This window comes from Chiloscyllium punctatum, chromosome 3, assembly GCF_047496795.1.
Source record: "Chiloscyllium punctatum isolate Juve2018m chromosome 3, sChiPun1.3, whole genome shotgun sequence".
NCBI lineage: Eukaryota > Metazoa > Chordata > Chondrichthyes > Orectolobiformes > Hemiscylliidae > Chiloscyllium > Chiloscyllium punctatum.
In genome coordinates, this window is record NC_092741.1 from 60852761 (window position 1) to 60869991 (window position 17231).

The 17231-nt window shown below is 42.0% G+C and overlaps 1 protein-coding gene across 8 annotated transcripts in view; it reads right to left on the reverse strand.

Annotated features, from left to right (window-relative positions):
* Positions 1 to 11534: 11534 nt before the first annotated feature.
* sgk1 (serum/glucocorticoid regulated kinase 1) overlaps positions 11535 to 17231 on the reverse strand; it is a 96772-nt gene continuing 91075 nt past the window's right edge. For 7 of the 8 annotated variants that reach the window (XM_072553928.1, XM_072553945.1, XM_072553937.1 and 4 more), the window contains 12 exons: positions 16428 to 16506; positions 15999 to 16071; positions 15857 to 15906; positions 15680 to 15737; positions 15489 to 15572; positions 15164 to 15295; positions 14761 to 14873; positions 14468 to 14591; positions 13618 to 13713; positions 13342 to 13497; positions 12887 to 12976; positions 11535 to 12721 (listed from right to left, as the gene is read on the reverse strand). In XM_072553928.1, the coding sequence (XP_072410029.1) occupies positions 12554 to 12721; positions 12887 to 12976; positions 13342 to 13497; positions 13618 to 13713; positions 14468 to 14591; positions 14761 to 14873; positions 15164 to 15295; positions 15489 to 15572; positions 15680 to 15737; positions 15857 to 15906; positions 15999 to 16071; positions 16428 to 16506 (1223 nt within the window). In that variant the 3' untranslated portion in view covers positions 11535 to 12553. Of the gene's footprint in view, positions 12722 to 12886; positions 12977 to 13341; positions 13498 to 13617; positions 13714 to 14467; positions 14592 to 14760; positions 14874 to 15163; positions 15296 to 15488; positions 15573 to 15679; positions 15738 to 15856; positions 15907 to 15998; positions 16072 to 16427; positions 16507 to 16786; positions 17029 to 17231 lie in introns of those variants that run through there. The other variant, XM_072553962.1, reaches the window with a different exon arrangement.

Sequence of the window (17231 nt, forward strand, 5' to 3'; positions counted from 1 at the left end):
TGGTTACATTTTTTTTTTTCGTTAGCACCCATGGTGCGTGTGTGTGTAGATGTGAGACACAGTGAAAGACACAAAGTGCACGAATCTTTATTCAATTTCCACCACCAGGAAGATAGGAAAAACACCCAAGTGGCCAGTGACAAGCACTGCCCTTCAAACCACAGGGCAATGCTGTGTGATCAAAACAGTGAAGGGGAGGGTAGGGACTAAATCAAAATAGAGTTGGAGGGAGAAATAATGCACTCCAATGTCTTGGTTACTTTTTTTTTTCTTTTTTTGGCCAGTGACAAGCACTGCCCTTCAAACCACAGGGCAATGCTGTGTGATCAAAACAGTGAAGGGGAGGGTAGGGACTAAATCAAAATAGAGTTGGAGGGAGAAATGATGCACTCCAATGTCTTGGTTACATTTTTTTTTCTTCCAATCCCTCCAGAAGGGAAGGAAACACACAAGTGGCCAGTCACAACTCCAGGGTGTTGGTGGACACCCGCGTGCTCCTTCTCCAAGAACACCCGGGCTCTAACATAACCCTGGGCACTCCTGCTTATTTTATTTATTTTTTTTTCCTTTTTTCTTTTTTTTTCTATCCCCACACTACCGCCTAAGTGCGGTAGTGCTTATTTTTTTCCCCAGCACCCATGGTGTGTGTGTGCAGGTGTGAGACACAGTGAAAGACACAAAGTGCACAAATCTTTATTCAATTTCCACCACCAGGAAGATAGGAAAAAACACCCGAGTGGCCAGTGACGAGCACTGCCCTTCAAACCACAGGGCAATGCTGTGTGAGCAAAACAGTGAAGGGGAGGGTAGGGACTAAATCAAAATAGAGTTGGAGGGAGAAATGATGCACTCCAATGTCTTGGTTACATTTTTTTCTTTTCTTTTTTCTTTTTTTAGCGGTGGTGGAAGGCAGGCCTCAGACAACAGCAGCAGCAGTGGTGGAGGTCCTGGGGAGGGGCCCCAAGGCAAGTACCAGGCAGCGATGGTAGAGACAGGCCTCAGGCAGCAGCAGCAGAGGCAGGCCTCTCCAAAGTCCCAGGCAGCAGCAGGGAGGCAGGCCCCAAGCAGCAACAGGAACAGTCCTTGCACGGTCACAGTCACAGTCACAAAATGATCCAGTCTCCAAAGGGAAGGAAACACTCAAGTGGCCAGTCACAACTCCAGGGTGTCAGTGGACACCCGCGTGCTCCTTCTCCAAGGACACCAGGGCCCGACATTCCTGTTTTTTTGTTTTTTTTTTTTGTTTTTTTTTTCTTGTGCGGTAGTGCTTATACTTTCCCCAGCACCCACGGTGTGTGTGTGTGCAGGTGTGAGACACAGTGAAAGACACAAAGTGCACAAATCTTTATTCAATTTCCACCACCAGGAAGATAGGAAAAAACACCCGAGTGGCCAGTGACGAGCACTGCCCTTCAAACCACAGGGCAATGCTGTGTGAGCAAAACAGTGAAGGGGAGGGTAGGGACTAAATCAAAATAAAGTTGGAGGGAGAAATGATGCACTCCAATGTCTTGGTTACATTAGTCAGCAAGGTCTTTCCTGATTGGCCCAGGTTAACAACCCCATTCAACAACCTTGTAGTCGATGAGTTCAACCTGGTTCCAATCTCCACAATATGTTTGGGTAAAATGTGGGGCATCATGGGATTTTGTTCTGAACCAGTATACCTATAACTATCATTGTTTATACAAGACTTAAATTAATTGAACAAGAAGCTCCATATATCTAAATCGTGAGAGATTTCAGAGCTCTGAGATATGGAGGGATCGCTGTGTCATTGTGCATGAGTCACAGAAGGACAGACTGCAGCAAGTAATTGGGAAAGCTAATGGAATATTTAATTTATCACAAGACCAATTGAATATAAGAATATGGAGGCTATGTTTCAGTTTTACAGCAGACTGGTGAGACTGCATCTGGAATTCTGGGTGTGTTTTTGGTCGCCATTATTTCAGAAAAGATATAAGTGCATGGGAGGCATTTCAAAGATGGTTTACCAGACTAATACCTGGAATGGGAGGATTTTTTATGAGGAATGTTTGGATAGGCTGGGCTTGTATTCGCTGGAGTTCTGAAGAGTGGAAAGTTGATTGAAACCTATATGATCCTGTTTCCTCTCAATGGCAGAATCTAGAACAGAGGGTCACTATTTCAAAATAATAAGTTGCCCACTTACAATAAACCGAAAATGTTTTCTAACAGAGGTTCATGAGTCTTTGAAACTGTCTTTCAGAGTAAGTTATGGAAGTAGAGTTTTTGAATATGAGAGGTAGAGGTGGACAGATTCTTCTTAAGCAAGGGGTTGATAGGTTAACAGGTGTGTGGATTGAAGGTTACAACTAGATTAGCCACAATATTATTAAACAATGAACAAACTCAAGCAGACAAATGGCTTACTTCTGCTCCATCAAAACATAGAGAATAGGGGTAGGCCATTCAACACCTCGAGCCAGCTCCTGAATTCATTATGATCATGGCAGGCCATCGAGATCCATATCCTAATCCCACCCTCCCTCCATGTCCTTTGATCCCTTTAGCTGCAAGAGCTATATCTGCCTCCTTCTTGAAAACACAGACTGTTTTGGTCTCTGCCACTTTCTGTGGTAGTGAATTCCAGAGGATCACCACTCTTGGGTGAAGAAATGTCTCCTCATTTCAGTCCTCAAAGGTTTATTCCTTCTCCTAAACTATGAGCACTGGTTGTAGACAACAGGAACATCCTTCCTGCACCAGACCTGTCCAGTCCTATTAGAATTTTACAGGTTTCTGTGCGATTTCTTCCCCAATTCTTCTAAACTCCCAGTGAATAAAATTCTAACCAACTCAATCTCTCCTCATGCATCTGTCCTGCTATCCCAAGAATCAATCTGATAAATCTTCGCTGTATTCCTTATACAGCAAGAACAGTTTTCCTCAGATTCTGACACCAAAACTGCACAAAATATTCCAGATGTAGCCTCACCCCTGTCCTGTATAATTGCAGTGAGACATCTTTGTTCCTATACTCTATTCCTCTCACTATGAAGGCCAACATATGGCTTACCTTCTTTATTGCTTGATGAATATGTACAATTACTTTCAGCGACTGGTGCATGAGGTCACCCAGGTCTCATTCAACATTTCTCGTCTCAATTTACAGCAATTCAAATAATAATCTCCTTTCCTGTTTTTGCAACCAAAGTCAATATCCTCACATTTATCCATATTATACTGCATCTGCTATGCATTTGTCTACTCACTCAGCTTGTCCAAATCACACTGTGACATCCTGCATCCTCCTCACAGCTCACCCTTTCACCCAGCTTTGTATCATTTGTAAATTTGGAGAGATTACATTTGGTTCCCTCACTTAAGTCATTAACGTAAACTTTGACTAGTTGGGATTCTGGTAGCAATCCCTGTGGTATCCCATTAGTCGTTGCCTGCCATTCAGAAAAAGACCCATGTTCTCCTACTATTTGTTTCCTTTCTGTGGACCAATTTTCTATCCATCTCAATGCATTATCCCCAATCCCATGTACCTCAATTTTACATTTTATTCACTTATATGGGGCCTTGCTGTAAACTTTCTGAATATCCAAATAGACCACATCCATTGGCTTCACCAATCAACAGTACTAATTACATCCTTGAAGAATTCAAGTAGATTTGTCAAGCGCGATTGCCTTTCAGTAACATTTCCAATTTTTGTACAGTCTTCCCCATCCTCCAAATATCTGTCCTATCCAGTCCCCTCACTGTTCACTGTCTAAACTCAACAACCTTGTTAAATTTATGCATATATGCATTTTTAGATATTTACCAATTTGCTCAGCATATCACATCAGTCTTAAAATAGTGCAGGGTATGAGCATATTCGGAGCATGTTCATGCGTTTACTGCTGAAATAATTTTCAATCAACAGAGGGATCTGCTGACGTTACAACCAATGTTTGCACTCCTAGGGAAAGAGTTTCCCATTCGATGTGAAGGTTTGGATTAGAGGTTCAGCTAGCCGATCCTTGTCTCTTTGCAGAGGTTGCCCTGGACCAGGCAAAAAGACAGTCTCACCTTCTTAGTCAATTAGGAAACTCAGATTGTGGATAAGATATTAGTGATTATTCCAGAGTAAAACAGTCTGCTGGTTTAACATAATATTTTGTGTTCATTGAACTACATCCATTTTGCGGGATATCCAATTAAAGGGTTAATCCTCTTAAGGATAAGATTAAAAATAAATAAATCTCAATCAGCTGTGAGTTCAATTCTGTAGTCCAACTGCTTTATTAATAGAAAAGGCATGATCAAAACTGTTGTACAACTGAGAGTAATCGAGAAAAGATTGGAGTCTGGTTTTACAAATCATTCATTGCATCTCCTCGCGGAGAGATCCAGAAGCTCAACTCAAAGAGCGAAAGGCCTCAGAGGCTCATGGTTTGCCAGAGGAGATAATGGATATTAGGCATCATCAAGAGCTACCATTTTGTTAGACTGCATGCATCTCACAAATTAACACACTGAGCCAACCCCAACATTTGTAGGTGAAACCCTTCATTCAGACAACATACTCCATCTATAAGTGAGCTCAGCTAGAAGGACAGCTGCTAACATTGAAATACCACACACTAGAGACAACAAATACATAGCACTTCACTTGAATGCTGTGCTTATTGTGTCAACAATACAGGAGGGACCAAGCATAAGATGGAACTCAATGATACTTCAATAATTGAGCCTGTAAGGATGGGCCAAGTTGGTTTTGTTTGAAACAAGTACACCACGATTTTGCAGTTGTGTTAATCATTCTACACTATCCACATTGAGGTAAACATATGATCGTATCCAAATTATTTAAAGCACTGAAGTGAAGTTCTGGACTCGGAGACAGCCATCAATTTAATAGAGTTCTGTCACCTTCTCTTGTAATTGTTATTGATAAGTGGCTTGACTAAATAATGCGTCCATGACCTCCTTGATAAACTTGTTGATAACATCCCTCAATGCCAATGTACTAGGAACCTGATACAAAAAATATTGAGGATCATTGACTTTGATGCCAGTCCTTTAGAGATATTTTTATTCTTCCACAGGTTGAGGGCTAGCATTTGCTGTAAATCCCATGTGTAATTTAGGACCTTCCTGAGGAAGATGGCATGCCTCTCCATAGGCATCACCCAGGTACCTGTGCCTTCACAGTAGATTTGATCTGTAGTGGGCTTCGGGATTTGACAATGTAACCTATTGAAACATCAGCTCTTTCCTGATCTGCTGTTCTTGGAGCTAGTAAGTCAGCAAGTACACAAAAAATATGAGATGCGGCAAGAAAATTTGTAGCAACTCACATTTAACTGAAAACACTGCATTTCTCACTTCAATCTCTCTATTAAAGTGCAGCTAAGAGAAATAATTGCATTACACTTCATTCCAGGAATATAGGACAGAAGATTCTTAAATATCTCATATGCCAATTAATTATTTTATTGCACACATTAACACTCAAAACTATTTCCCACCAGTCTGCTGGAGATTCGAGCAAGAGCTTCACAGATCTCCAAACTGTGTAATCCCTGTGAGCTCTCCTTTCTAGCCCATTGCTCTCCCTGCTTGTGGCAGTTGGCCAGCAGGGGGGAGTGATCAGAGTAGAACACCGGCTTGATGTTGGTGGTTCTGGCTGACAATGTTTGGAATGCAACAGGAAGTCTATCCTTGAATGGATAGACACACCTTGCCATGACCAGGGCTGCTGAAGATTTTGTGCAGCATGGTAAACTTTAACCATTTCCATCAGGTAACTGACATTGTTGGTCATTGTCACACCCTTACCCATGCTGTTCAGCTTAATCACCTCAGTAAAACTCAAGATCCGTGTCTCAAGTCCACTGCACATTGCATAGGTCTACTTTTGGTTAACTCACTTGGCTGGATAGCTGTTTGAAATGTAGAGTAATACCATAGTACAGGTTCAATTCTCAACTAGGCTGAGGTTACAATGTGGGCCCCCCCATCACCAAATCATCATCGCCCAGACCATACAGAACCTCATCTCCTCAGGAGATCCCCCACCCACAGCTTCCAATTTCATCGTCCGGGGACCAAGCGCCACCCGATTCTACCTCCTCCCCAAGATCCACAAGCCTGACCACCTGGCCGGACCCATTGTCTCAGCCTGCTCCTGTCCCACCGAACTCATCTCCACCTACCTCAATACTGTCCTATCCCCCCTGGCCCAGGGACTCCCCACATGCATTTGAGACATCACCCATGCCCTCCACCTCCTCCAAGACTTCCATTTCCCTGGCCCCCAACGCCTCATCCTCACCATGAACATTCAATCACTCTACACCTCCATCCGCCATGACCAGCGACTCCAAGCCCTCCGTTTCTTCCTATCCCGACGTCCACAACAGTACCCTTCCACTGACACTCTCATTCGTTTGGCTGAACTGGTCCTCACCCTTAACAATTTCTCCTTTGAATCCTCCCACTTCCTCCAGACCAAAGGGGTAGCCATGAGCACCTGTATGGGCCCCAGCTATGCCTGCCTCTTTGTCGGCTATGTAGAACAGTTGATCTTCCATAATTACACCGGCACCACTCCCCACCCCTTCCCCTGCTACATTGATGACTGCATTGGCGCCACTTCATGCTCCCGCGAGGAGGTTGAGCAGTTCATCAACTTCACCAACACATTCCACCCCAACCTTAAATTCACCTGGACCATCTCTGACACCTCCCTCCCCTTCCTGGACCTCTCCATCTCCATTAATGATGACCGACTTGACACTGACATTTTTTACAAACCCACCAACTCCCACAGCTACCTGGATTACACCTCTTCCCACCCTACCTCCTGCAAAAATGCCACCCCGTATTCCCAATTCCTCCACCTCCACCGTGTCTGCTCCCAGGAGGACCAGACCCACCACAGAACACACCAGGTGACCTCCTTCTTTAGAGATCACAATTTCTCTTCTCACATGGTTGTAGATGCCCTCCAATGCATCTCATCCACATCCTGCACCTCCGCCCTCAAACCCCACCCCTCCAACCATAACAAGGACAGAACCCCCCTGGTCCTCACATTCCACCCTACCAACCTTTGCATTAACCATATCATCCGCTGACATTTCCACCACCTCCAAACGGATCCCACCACCAGGGATATATTTCCCTCCCCACCCCTTTCTGCTTTCCACAAAGACCGTTCACTTTGTAACTACCTGGTCAGGTCCACACCCCCCAACAAACCACACTCCCGTCCTGGCATCCTCCCCTGCCACCGCAGGAATTGCAAAACCTGTGCCCACACCTCCTCCTTCACTTCCATCCAAGGCCCCAAAGGAGCCTTCCACACCCACCAAACCTTTACCTGCACATCCACCAATATCATTTAGTATATCTGTTGTTCCCAATGCGGTCTCCTCTACATTGGGAGATTGGATGCCTCCTCGCAGAGCACTTCAGGGAACATCTCCGAGACACCCGCACCAATCAACCCCACTGCCCCATGGCCCAACATTTCAACTCCCCCTCCCACTCTGCCAAGGACATGCAAGCCCTGGGCCTCCTTTACTGCCAGTCCCTCACCACCTGACGCCTGAAGGAAGAACACCTCATCTTCCGCCTCAGAACACTTCAACACCAGGGCATCAATGTGGACTTCGCCAGTTTCCTCATTTCCCCTCCCCCCACCTTATCTCAGTTCCAACCTTCCAGCTTAGCACCGTCCCCATCACCTGTCCCACCTGCCAATCTCCCTTCCCACCTATCCGCTCCACCCTCCTCTCTGACCTATCACCTCCATCCCCACCACCATTCACCTATTGTACTGTTTGCTACCTTCTCCCCAACCCTACCCCCCCCTGCCCCCAGTCCCCATTTATCTCTCCACCCTGGAAGTTTCCTGCCTCCAGTCCTGATGAAAGGCTTTTGCCTGAAACGTTGATTTTCCTGCTCCTCGGATGCTGCCTGACCTGTTGTGTTTTTCAGCACCACTCTGATCTAAACTGAGGTTACAATGATAAGCTCTCTTTCCTAATCTCTCTCTTTACTGAGGTGTGATCTCTCTCTAATAAGAGTGTGGGATTATGGGGACTTTGCCTTACTTACTTTGATTGATGCTTCATGGTTTAAAAACTATTAGCCACAGGGTGGCACCAATACTACAGCAAATCCACCTCCACCCAGTTTATAATTACAAAAGGAAAATGCTTAATGAACATTTGTACACTTTTAATTTTAAGAATTACATCCAGGACTTTATAGTTAGTTTAAAGTTATAATAAGAACATAATGATGATATTTACAGTGGAGTTCATAAACTCTAACCAAAAGACAACCCTCAAGTCCCTAATAGTGTAAGTTAATGCTTCTGAATCAGAGAACTAGACAGAATCAGACATTGGCCAAGAATAACAGGTCAGCCAATTAGGACTGAAATGGGAAATAATGTCTTTACTCAGATATGTGAATTTTTGTAATTCTCTAAAGAGCTTAGTTGCTCAGATACTGAGTTTTTTCAAGTCTGAGATCGATAATATTTGCAGACAATATGGAAATCAAGGGCTATTGGGTTGGATGAGAAAGTGCAACTGTTGTGAGTTAGCTGGTTGGTTGGTTTGTAATGCAGAGTGACACCAGCATAGGTCAATTCCTGCCCTGGCATGGTCTCCTCAAACTTTCCCTCACCTGAGGCATGGTAACTCAGGTTAAACCAACAGCAGTTGTATTTTTCTTTCTCTCTCTCATATGAGTTCACATGTTACTTATATTTTTGGTTGATAATTTTTTTAATGTGTTTGTTAGAAGTGGCAGAGCAGCCTTTGTGAAGGAAGGAGCAGATTCAGTGATAAACTACTCCTGCCTCCATTTCCTCTGCTATTAAGTTGTAACGTCATTGGTTAGTTCATCAGTCCATCCTTACGTTCTTACCTCTCCACACTAAGTGCAAAGGGAAGATACTCTTTGTTGCTGATTGACTACCAGTCTAGTATTCATTCCTATTTCTAATGTATTATTAATACCTTCATAATTTTTTTTCAGACTTGTGTCTAAAGCATTTTTTTTTATTTCTGAGGTCTCTGGGACTATCCTGGAGTGGTGGCAACTCAACTGCTGTGGAAGGTACGTTTCCTCGAATCTGGTCTATGTCTGAATCACACATCCTCTCTCTGCCTTTTGTCAGCAATGGTTGGAGCACCTTTCCTGTTGTGAGTTAGCTTACTTTGGCTGGTTGGTTGGTTTGTAATGCAGAGTGACACCAGCATAGGTCAATTCCTGCCCTGGCATGGTCTCCTCAAACTTTCCCTCACCTGAGGCATGGTAACTCAGGTTAAACCAACAGCAGTTGTATTTTTCTTTCTCTCTCTCATATGAGTTCACATGTTACTTATATTTTTGGTTGATAATTTTTTTAATGTGTTTGTTAGAATTTTTTGAAATGTACAAACAAATCACTATACCAAATGTCTATATAAAAACTAATATAATCAAATGCATATTTTAAATGCATCCATATGCATGTTCCCAGAATTACATTACAAAACAGTCCATTCAGGAAACAATGTTTATGCCCCACATGAGCCTCCTTTCACCTTACTTTCTCTCACCCTGTTAGCATATTTCTTTCTCGCTCATACACTTTTACTAGATTCCCCTTAAATTTAACTACTCTGTTTGCATCAAGCTGCCTAATGGACATTGATACATATGTTGCACATAAATGTGGCTTTCAGTGTGTGCATACATGCACTGAACATGCATGTGTTGCAGAACTGAATGTTTAATTACATGGCAGTATATGCTGATATTTTATTTTTTCTTTAAATAGTTGGGTACCGATCATTCTACAGATATTTATGAGTATAAGACAGAGGGTCCAATGAACTGGATAGTATATGGGCAATAAATGCTGGCCAGCCAGCACTGCTCACAAATCACAAAATGAATAAAAAACACCAGAAAGGATATATGAGTAGAGAATCTGCAATAGGTACTATGAGATTTCACATAAGCCTGTTCAATAATGTAAATGACGCCATAATGGTAGAAGTAAAAAGGGAAAATGGGCAAACACACTGTTCAGTGTATATTATAGGTTCCTAAAGAGTCAGGGAAAGATGGTGAATCAAATTTTAGAGAAATGTTAAAATAATAAGGCAGTAATTGTACAGAATTTTAACTAATTTTAAATAGCAACTGAGATAATTTCAGTGTGCAAAATCAGTAAAACTTTTAAATTGCATCCAAGGGAACTTCTTTCCAGCCTGTCAGTAGAAAGCCCAATGACGGAGGGAACAGCTTTACACCTAACATTTGGAAATGAAACTGGACAGCTAGAAGACATTTGTAGGGCATTGTTTGGAGATAATGACCATACCCAATTCGATTTAGGATTTGTATGGAAAAGGATAAGGATGGTCTGGAAACAAAAAGGTGTAAACTGGGGAATGACTAATTTTATTAAGACATGATTTGGCCCAAGTGAGTTGGGAGCAGCTATTTCTTCTGTCAGAGCAATAGGAGGCATTGAAATGGGGTTGTGCAAATAAAAACAAATGGATTCCCTACAGTATGGACACAGGCCCTTCAGCCCAACCTGGCTGTCTAAAGAGTAACCCACCCAGACCCATTCCCCTAACACTATGGGCAACGTAGCATGGCCAATTCACTTGACCTGCACATCTTTGGATTGTGGGAGGAAACACACACACACACAGGAATAATGTGTAAACTCCACACAGACAGTTGCCTGAGGCGGGAATCAAACCCAAGTCCCTGGCACTGTGAGTTAGCAGTGCTAACCACTGAGCCACTGTGTCACCATATTGCCCAGTAAAGATAAATGATGGGACAAGACCAAAGAACCTTGAATGTTAAGTGATAAACATGTTCGGATTAAGATCAAGAGAAACTTATAACAGACATCAAGAGCAGAGTCTCTAGAAGAATATAAGAAGTGCAGGAGAAATTTTTAAAAGAAATTAAGAAAGCAAACATTTTCTGGTAGAATAAATGAAAAGCCAAAGAGTTAAAAAAAAATGAAGAGCAAGAGAATAACTAGGGAAAGAGTAAGGCCCATTCGGGATCATTCTGTGTGTGGACACAAGAAATGAGCACAATCCTCAATGAATAATTTTGTGTTGGTCTTCACAATGGATGTGGACAATGCAGGTGGTATCGGCTTCAGGGTGATTTCCTATGAAATATTGGATATCAAGAACAGGGAGAGAAAATTTGCTTTTAATTCCCACTGGAAGCCACAGAACCTACAAACAATAGTAACACATTGAGAGAGATTTAAAAAAGAGTCGCGCTCAGAAAACGTGCGTCTCGTCTCTACTTTCTTGCAACTCAAGGAAAATGGAGATGTACCTTCAAAAGGTTTGGGTGTTTACCAGTCTCTTTTGCTGACCCAGGAGGAAATGTAAATTTACTGTTTAGGAGTATGCACAGTGAATGCGCTATTGAGAATGTGTTTAATGCATGATTGCTTCCTCAATGAAATTTGAAAGTGGTGGATCAGTTTAACTTAGTACAAAGGTTGAGTGTAAATATATTTTTAAAATAGTTTCACATTTATTGCAAACTCAACCTTAGTTCAGGAATGTGTACATTTCAAAACAAATTAAAATTACAATCTATTTTACAGAAAAATCATTTACATTACTGGTAATGTCTTAAATATACACATTAAAACTAGTGCAGCAACAGATCACAACGTACAGATTTCCTTACATATGCACAGCTGAAATGGGATAACCATTAAAATCTGGAATGTTAGAGACAATAATGAAGTTACTTTATACATACAAGGTTACTAGCACATAGAAGCCAGTTGGAAGTTAAGACAGACAGCACAATGGGGCATTTTGGTCCTAGAAACAATTTATAGTTCTACCTATAGCAGCAATGCCTCAAGCATATTGTAGTAAACTATTTTAGAGATTAATTGTGTATATTTGTATGGGTGGAGATGTTAAGTTAAATAGAGACAGCATTGCGACACAACATTTTGTCTTCCTTGTGCGGATGTGATGAATATACCCCATTGTGCAGGATCTGCTGTGTCGATAAGAATCTCTCAAGTCAATGTTTAAACCACAGAAATCATTAGGCCCATGGCCCAGACTGAACCATACTTGCACCATTGTTCACATTTCTATATACTGTGTCACAACCCTTGAACATGACCACTCCAATGCCTTCGGACTTGCTGACTGCTAAAGGCACGTGTACTGAAACAGACTTCAGGCAATCATTGTTTTCAAGTCAGGTTTAAATAAAAAGATCTTGAAATGATGGATGGGTGACAAAAATTCTCTCTCTATCCCTTTGATTAATGGATTTTTTTTCTGGTGTGTAGCCACACGGCACGTTGAAGCCACCTTCCAAGATCCACACGGCAACAAATGCTCCTTGAACATTTCAGAATCATCTCAGAAATGGAATAGAAGGCCAGGCAGCTGCCAATGAGATGTGTAACTTTCCTTCCAAGCTAAGTTCCATTTCTTGGTAACTGAGCTTAGAGCTCAGTTAAGGTGAACCCCATCAGGCGATTCAATGTTTTGATTCACTACAGGAAGGAGTCGAGCGGTGGAGCATATGAAAATCCCAGGAAAGCTTCTGATGCTTCCTTAACACTGGCAGTAATCAGAGCATTATCAGGTGATCTACCAATGGAGTTTGGAACTGGTTCCTCTGTGAACTCTGGATCAAAGTGTTGCAGGTCAGAAGGTCCACTCTACAATAGCCAAAAAGGTATAGAGAATTATTATTCAGTTTATATTCTTGCTGTAATTTTAGATGTGATTCACTAATTTACGTGAATAATCAAACTTGGGTTGCTTTCTTTGCATTAATCATATCTACTACAGTGGAGCAATTCTGTGAACAATTAATTACTTACCACATTAGGATTAAATGGAGGCGTAAGCTTCTTGGCATTTAAATCAACCCAGTTTATCGGAGAAAAGAAGATGTGGGCCTTGATATCCAGCTGTAGAGAGAGGATGTAACAGTCAAAATGACTAAAAAAGGACTTTAATAGAGAATAGACTGATTTTGTGAAGTAACTTATTTGGCTTCAAAACAAAGGAGCACAGCAGTCGACCAGGTTCATGAATCCCATCCAGTTTTAAAAGTACATGCTTTACTCAAATGGCTCACTACGTTTACTCAGATGGTGACAAGAATGAAAGAGACCGGTTAACTCCAAATAGAAAGCCCTTTTTCAAAGCATTCCATCTCAGAATCAGCACTTCAGAAATGCAAGGTGCAAACATTTACTCTCAACAGGTAGCTTCTTTGTATAGCCAAAAGGAGGAAAATAGTTTAATCAAAAGAAAATAAACACACACTTACAAAGTCTGCCTTCGCACCCAGACGTTTTGTTCGGTCTTTTTGCAGCAAGCCCTCCAGCAGGTCCCTAGCAGCATTGGAAATATTCGGTTTCAAAAGTAGTGGCTTGTTCAGAATATTATCATACATCTCAGCTGTGTTTCTGCTATAGAATGGCGGCTAAATCAAAACACAGAAAAAAGATTATTAATTCACAATAAACTCTAACGTTATAAAGCAAGGAAACATCTTGACTGTATGCTTAGCAATGCATAGATGAGATGCATAGATGATGCTTACCAAGCCGTACAACATCTCATAGAGAACTGCACCCAGGCACCACCAGTCAACTGTTCGGTCATAGGGTTGCTTGTGTAAAACCTCAGGGGCCAAGTACTGTAACAGAATAAATCAAAGGAATATTTAAGCCAATGTGTTTTTTCACAAAACTCTGATACAATACACATAGGACAGACAAGCTCCATTACAAAAGTCTGTTATTAATAACGTTACAGTCCATTAAAAAGTGCAGCTTTATGTTGCACATATATAGCTAGAGTTGATTCTAAAGACTTTATACCCGGGTATACTGCTGGGCATATTCTACAGCACAAGCAGGAACCAAACTAACAATTGTCAATGGTCAGGATTGCATGAGTGCAGCTGTTGAGTGTTTATCAGATCTTTACTATTGGCTGGTACTTTCCTGAAGAAGGGCTTATGCCCGAAACGTCGATTCTCCTGTTCCTTGGATGCTACCTGACCTGCTGCGCTTTTCCAGCAACACATTTTCAGCTATTGGCTGGTACTGGCAACACTGAAGATATTTGGTTTCAAAAGCAGTGGCTTATTCAGAATACTACTACCATACATAGCAGTAATAAGAAAAACACATTGCTAACTTAATCAAGACTGGTTAAACGTTTCCTGCTGCTTCAAGAAGCACTGATGAAAAATTAGTTCTTCCTTAATATATCTTTGTATCTCCAAGGGCATCAACATTTTCTGGTTTATCTTACAGTACATGCACATTGCAAGCATTATTAGTTTAAAATCTTTTCTAAAGGAGATAAAGATTGGACTAGTGATGGGATATAAGTAGAGTTCACACAATGGCCTCTGGGATCCACAGACTATGTGTTTTACTTACCTCAGGTGTGCCACAGAAAGTGCATGTTGTGCCATTTGATTCAATGTTCTCTTTGCATAGACCAAAATCAGTCAGAACAATGTGTCCTTGGCGATCAAGTAAAATATTCTCAGGCTTTAAATCTCTGCAAAATAAAAAGAAGAGTGCTACTTACAATTCAGTTGTTTTGGTGACTTGAATAAAGTGTGTGGGACAATTAACAAATCTGTTAATCAGTTTTATTCCTTCAGGATATTAACATAATATTTTACAACTTAATCAGAAGTTTGGTTTCTTCACTCATATCCACTAACCTGTAAACAATGTTAAGAGAATGGAGGTAACCCAGAGCACTGGCAATCTCAGCAGCATAAAACCTTGCTCTTGGTTCCAGGAAACATCGCTCACGCTGGAGGTGGTAAAACAACTACAGAAGAAAGCAAACCAACATAAAAATTAAAATTGGGAAAATAATCCGGTAGGGCACCCTTTTGACAGCAACAGTAGGAGGAAGTGTCCTGTTACAGCCCATCATCAAACCAGCTCACCTCCCCCCATTCCCACAACTATGTATAGTTCCCACTCAGCAGCTAATTACAGTCCTAAGGACTGCCTTTTACATCCGCTGCTAGATTTTCCCTTTAAAATAAATGTCTTTCACATGGTTGCCATTTGGGACAGGAAATCTGATGCTGCAGTTAGTCCCCTGTGATTTACCTCGCCTCCGTTTATGTAATCCAGGACAAAGTAGAGTTTATCAGCTGTCTGGAATGAATAGTACAGCCCCACCAAGAAAGGGTGCTTCACGTTCTTTAGCAGAACATTGCGCTCCGACATAATGTGCTTCTCCTTAAAATGGAAAAATAAGAGAAATTAGTCATAAACTCAAGTGAATATATATATTTTTTTGTTTTTAAAATGGCAAGCTTGATCGAGTTAGTTTGTAGCTGAAAACTCCCCCTACAGGAGAAGAAAATCCCTTGCAACATCCCCAATTCAGTAAGAAGTCTCAGAATGGCTAAATAGTGTCAATTATTTGTACCTCTTTCTTCTTCAAAATTGCCTTTTTCTGCAAGACTTTCACAGCATAAAACTGGTCATCAGACTTGTGTTTCGCTAGGAGAACCTGTTAAAATAAAAGCCATTTATTTATTTGGAGAAACTGAGTATGAAAAGAAAGATGATTTTTATCGTTTGCACTTCTTTCATTTTAGAAAAAAAAGTGTTACAAACCTTTCCAAAACTTCCTTTTCCAATCACCTTTAGAAAGTTGAAGTCACTTGGCTTTGCCCTACAGGAGAGAGAATGCAAAACATCATGAAACGTTGCAATGAACAGTAAAATCCAATCCACTGAAGACCAGAAATGATTGTTTAAAACTGCAACAAGACCAGGTTCATTGATACTTACTGGGGGTTAGAGGAAGGACCAAGGTTGATCTGGGCTGACATTGGGCTGGGCTGCAAGAGAAGTCACAGAGAAAACAAGTTAACTCGCTGGCGAGGAGTTCATAGAAAGAACAATCAGATCCTTTGATGATCTTCATACTCACCGGAGGAGACGCGCTGTCCCCATTCGCTTCGGTTTCTTTAGGAGTGACGTGTAACATGGCTGGCACTTCTGTGCTGTTTAAAGACAAAATTTACAAACCCCATTAGAGCCCGGTTCAGGACCTCCCGCAGGATTTCAGAGCCTGTCCACGAGCGGGCACTCCCGTCTGAATCAGAGAGTGTGATTTTCAGGAACACAAAGCTTCGTTTGAACGGGTGAAAACCAGCCAGCGACATCTCGGTACACACAGGGGCACTATTGTACACAAGTTAAGCCAAAGCAGCAGGCTCCTGGGCAAATTACTCCCACCTCCCCAACATCCCCTTAAAAGTCTCACATCCAGCTGACGTTCCTGACAGCCTCGTCTATAGTGGGGTCCGGGGCCCATGCAACAAGTATTCAGTGATAGAGGAAGGCACGGGATACTTACTGTTTACAGGCGTAGGACTGAGAAGCTGCTATTTTCTGGATGAGATCGTTCAGTCCCATTCGCCTTTGTTTCATAAAAGCTGTAAATAAAACAATACAACGGCTAAGAATGGGAAGCTCAAAAAATGGAGCAAGACCGGAACAATCGAATCATTTCAGTCGTTTCGTTTTCTTTTGTTGCTGCTTTCTTTGCAAGTTTAAAAATCCATTTACGATCAGCATTTAAATGGACCTCCAGAATAAAGTGCATTGCTAAAATTTAAAATTTGGGAATATTAAAATCCAAATATGCACAATTGCAACTTGCAATCATTTGAAATATTAACAAATTAAAATCCTGTGATAGGAAAACAAAATTACCAGTAAGTATTGCGACCACCCCTCTCATTTTGGAATAAGTAAGAGTAGATCCCGAGGAACTGGATTTAACAGTCATGGTTTACAAGCTGATCGCTTTATGGGGGAGGTTTGCGCCTGATAGTCCCGGTACGATCCGTGCCCAGGAAGAGTTTGCAGATTGTGAGAAGCAGCGAGTGCGTTCTGGGCTGGATATATATATACAGTATGCACACAGGAGACTGGTCTGGGGGCGGTGGTATGTGAGCAATGTAGCGGAGCCGGGCGGTCCTGACCTCTCTCTCTCTCTGAGTCAGCCTGTCACTATCACTCACTCACTCACCCCGGGCTTCCTCCCGGAACGCCAGCGTCACACGAATGCAAACACCAGCCAGCACAAACTTCGCTATTTTTTTCCAGAACTGTCGCGAATGGCTGGGAACATCCCCCCAGTGCTACAATACCACCC